At 32.7% G+C, this 4,726-nt stretch overlaps 1 protein-coding gene across 1 annotated transcript in view; it reads left to right on the forward strand.

Annotated features, from left to right (window-relative positions):
• LOC112459313 (tubulin polyglutamylase TTLL5) overlaps positions 1-4,726 on the forward strand; it is a 69,214-nt gene that overhangs the window by 15,366 nt on the left and 49,122 nt on the right. Inside the window, exon 2 of the mRNA XM_025023349.1 lies at positions 2,627-2,883. Coding sequence (XP_024879117.1) covers positions 2,627-2,883 — 257 coding nt within the window. The remainder of the gene's footprint in view (positions 1-2,626; positions 2,884-4,726) is intronic.

Raw genomic sequence — 4,726 nt, forward strand, 5'->3', positions numbered from 1 at the left:
AAGGTAGGATGTAGGGAATTGCGTTGCGCGGAATTGATATAGTTTTACGCTGAGGATGGCCAAAGAAAGGGCCGAAACATTCGTTTCTTTTGTCTTTAACGACTAAATATATTGTTTTATATGTACACGTGGTAAATTTATTGCGCACTGAGCATCGCGCTGGGCTCCTATTGCCTCTCTCACACATATTGTCGATTTAATTCTTAAATTTATTATGACAACATTACTGTCAAAATGAACAAAATAGGATGTCGGTAAATCGGGTAAATCGATAAATCATTTGAATTAGAGCCATTCTGCAATATGTCGCGAACGATGGCAACTTCTAGTTGAAAAGTGTTATTTCTGATTGTCAGTTGCTGTCGCCAAAAAAGTTAAAAGTTCGCCAACTGTCTTTTGACAACCGCAATTAACAAGCGTAACCGGAAATAACAATTTTCGGTAAATATGCATAAAAGTGACCTTTAAAAGGTTTTACCCGGTCGTTGTTTATTAAAAAGTTATGAACAAAAAAGTTTAAAATATCTAACAGCTTGTGTTAGTGCTAAAGGAAGTAATTTGCTGATATATGTGTATAAACAGTACACATGTAGGCGAGGGAAAGGCTACGCCCCTTTCCCGCAAGCAAGAAGGGGGTGGGGGGTGGACCTCCTTTTGCGTGGAAAGTTGAAAACCTGTACCGTACAATGATAGACTTTGTTTCGCCCGCTGTAAGCAGGGGTGAGGTGAGATAGGGTAAACTTTGTTTTGCGTGGACAGTATGTACAATGCTGTCTAAACTTGACTTGGCGAAACTTCTGAAAACATCCATGCTTAGATTTAGGTCAAACTCTGTAAATAGGTTTCTTTTAGATAAAAAAGATATATACCAAAAGGATTTTTAGCGTCTCAAAAGTTAAGTAACTTTTTTAACATTTTTAACCTATTGCCTCCATGCATACACTTAGAACCAATACAGCTCGCAAGTAATGTAAACATCCGTAAAGTCATACCCGTCAAAGTCATAACATAAACATAATTGGCGAAACTTCAGAAAATCAGAAACGTGGTAAACCCATGTGGCAACTCGTCTCGCGTGGAAAGTGTATGCGTGGAGGTTCAGCCCCCCTGCGGGAGGGTCTACCTCCAAAAAACTAACCTAACTCAACCCAATTGTTGTGTGGATGGAAAAGTACATGCGTGAACTTTCCACACGTGGAAAGTTTTAAACCCATGTAGCAACTCGTCTCGCGTGGAAAGTGTATGCGTGGAAGCAATAGGTTCCACCCCTCTGTGGGGGGCTCCACTACCGTTAAATTAGACACATATTGTGCCTTGCAAAGTACATGCGTGGACTTTCCACGCGTAGGAAGTTGTAAACCCATATGGCAACTCGTGTCGCATGGTGTGTATGCATGGAGACAGTAGGTTAAAAAAGTTACTTAACTTTTGAGTCGCTAAATATCCTTTTGGTATATGTCTTTTTTATGTAAAAGGAACCTATTTACAAAGTTTGATGATCTAAATCGGAGCACGGACGTTTTCGGAAGAACAGCCTAACACTGCAATGCTATATTTCTCAAACTTCTTTCATTAATAACTTTTTAATAAACAACGATCGCCGGCTAAAACCTTTTGAAGGTCACTCAGGATGATGACCTTGACAACACATGTCAAGGTCAAAGTCATCGGTAACGTTTGACCTTTTATGCATATTAACCATTAATATATTAATACTTTTATAAATCTATTAAACATAGTTATATATTAATTTTTTATTTGTAATAACTTATGTATATGCTTGTCTTTACATAGTATATAAATGTTGCACAACTAAGTGCTAATTAATGTTTTAAATTAAAATGACCATTATATATCGTATGCATACTGTCGCAACTTAAAAATTCACAATTTTTAGGAGAGAGAAGAAACAAATTTAATTTAATTTTTTGAATAGTGAGATAATTAACGTAATTACAATTACGGTATTTTGTTGTAATAAAAATTATACTATTTCTTGTGTGAAAAAGTCTGGTGTGATTCACTTGCCAATTCATTTATGACATTTAGTGACCGCAACATAATATTTTAGGTATACTTTTTATGGGCTTAACTCAAAATAAAATTTTTTTGAGTTGTTACAGTATTCTTCTAAGGATACGACATAATATATTTAAAATATGTATAAATGTTTTTTAGTTTCTTTATTCTTTGTAAGGTCATTATGTCATTATAATCAAGATTATTAATTGTCTTTTATTAATTTTATTATAATGCAATTACATATTTGACGTGGTTGAATCTTTTAGACAATGTCACGTTATTTACTGGTGCTGGATATTTAAGAAATAATTTGTTTATTTTATTATGAAATGTTGCATATTTAATATGTTTAGTATTTAAATAAAAAAAATTTGCTGAATTTACTATTATTTTCTGTAATAATAATTTGAGGGCTTTGATTAAGCCAACAGAGTGCTTGTAGATTATAAAGTAGCCATGGACATGTATAATCTTGATGCTTAGACTACATCAAGCTTTACAATTATTTACTTGAGTATGAATTCAATTTTTAAACTAATGACACTTTGCGAAGTATATAATACTACCTTCCATTTGTATCCTATTTCTTACTATATTGTTGTAGCCTGAGAAGATCCTGACAGATGAATCAGTCATCGTGGCGCAATACATAAATAATCCGCTTTTAATCGACGGACATAAATGCGATTTGCGTCTCTACGTCGCTGTAACGAATTACGATCCTCTGCTAATTTATTTATATGAAGAAGGTTTAGTGAGATTTGCAGCTGTTAAATATGACGGTGGAAGTCAATATATTTGGAATCCTTGCATGCATCTTTGCAACTATAGTATAAACAAGTTTCACGTGGATTACGTAAAGTAAGTTATAACAAAAACAGTTAATATGTGTTAAGATAAAATTATTTATCATCTAAGCATACAGGGTTAAAAAATTAAACCGACCACGTGATGACGTGGTGAGCCAACCACGTGATGACACATTAACAACGCATAGTCACGCCACTATTGGCCCTACACCGCGTTGAATTTTAATATATCGCCATGCTTCAATAATTAACCATATTATATATTAACCATTGAATTGAAAAGTTTATTTGACATTTTCGTTTTAGATTCATTGTATCTTCTATCCACTATAATATTAACCTTGATCGCTATTATTGGGATATTGTAGTATATATTGGGCAGTGTTAAAGTGACTAATAATTTTAATATTTTTTTTATTTAATTTATAAGTAGATATATATTTAAATACACACATAAAATACCATATATAATTAATAATTTTTTTATACTAATAACATTAAAATCGATTTTTCGCTCTATTAAATCCAATCGTTTATTTGCTAATTTAAAATTAATTATTTAAAATTAGTAATATTATAAAACAGAATTATATTAATAATATTAAAGTTGATAAAAATGTCAGAATAAATGTAATATTCAACAGTACCAACCTATTTATTATTTTAATATATTTAATATTTTATATTTATCGATTAAGTAGACTGATTTTCCCAATAAACAAGTGTACATTTTTCCTAGAATACGCCAGGAATAAAAAATATAATAGATTAAGAGAAGATTCAAATTAAAAAATGTTTTCAAAAAGTAATATACATATATATATATATATATATATATATCATTATTCATGGCTATAGCTACCTATATATACATATTTCGATTTTATTGGTGAAAATGTGAACTAAATATTTTACGAAAACGGTTGCCAACAGATTGTGGCAACTTTTATGGCAATAAGTATGCTACAAGCTTTCCGCTCGTTTGCGCAGGCAATTGTTGTCTGCATAATGCTCTTAAGTTGCTCTAAATGAAATTACTATTGTCTCGGTGCAGTGAAAGCAATATGATGACAACTGAAAAGAAACTTATGCCAAACAACTATTTCCCTTCTTATGCCAAGGAACGCTTGGCTATCTGGGGAACAGACCGTCTATACATATATCTGTATATTTATAAACATTAAATCTTATTTATTTTACCATTTTAGTAGGAAACAATATAGCGCTGAATCACGTAATTTATCAAACCATCTTCAGTGTCGCTTCTCTAATATCTAGGACGGTTCTAGGACATAATTCCCCCCGAACATATTTTCCCCGGACAAACTCACTCCGGACATAATCCCCCTGTACACAAATTCCCCTCGGACATTCTCCCCAGACAAACTCATGGATGAAATCTCTCTGTATACAAATTTCTTCGGAAAAAAAAACTCCACAGCATATTACGGCAGCAAAATATATATTTCAATGGCAAACACTACCAATAGCGAAACGAAAAAAAAAACAGGCAATAATTTTACAATACAAATTACAAACTAGAGCAAAAAGTTCTGAGCAGCGCCTCAAAGATAAAGAAGAATTTCCGTTTCTTCGAAACGTTGAACGACATTCTTCAGGCGAACATCTAGATCACGGTACTTCTTTTGCTTCCTCATAGAGAAAGCTTTGTTTTCGTGAATTTCGTATATGAACATTTAATTGCGTTTAAGTTGGGTTTAGAGTCAACCAAATTTTAAAAAATTATATATGAAATAGGGGTAGAAGAAACCAACGAAGAGATTGGTTTTTGAGTTTTTTCTGCCAATATATTCAGATTGTTGTAAAACGTCGAGATATCGCCTAAAAAAATGTTCGTGTGTGTGTGTGTGTGTGTGTGTGTGTGTGTGTGTGTG

Source organism: Temnothorax curvispinosus, unplaced genomic scaffold (genome assembly GCF_003070985.1).
Source record: "Temnothorax curvispinosus isolate PA1 unplaced genomic scaffold, ASM307098v1 QBEX01009716.1, whole genome shotgun sequence".
NCBI lineage: Eukaryota > Metazoa > Arthropoda > Insecta > Hymenoptera > Formicidae > Temnothorax > Temnothorax curvispinosus.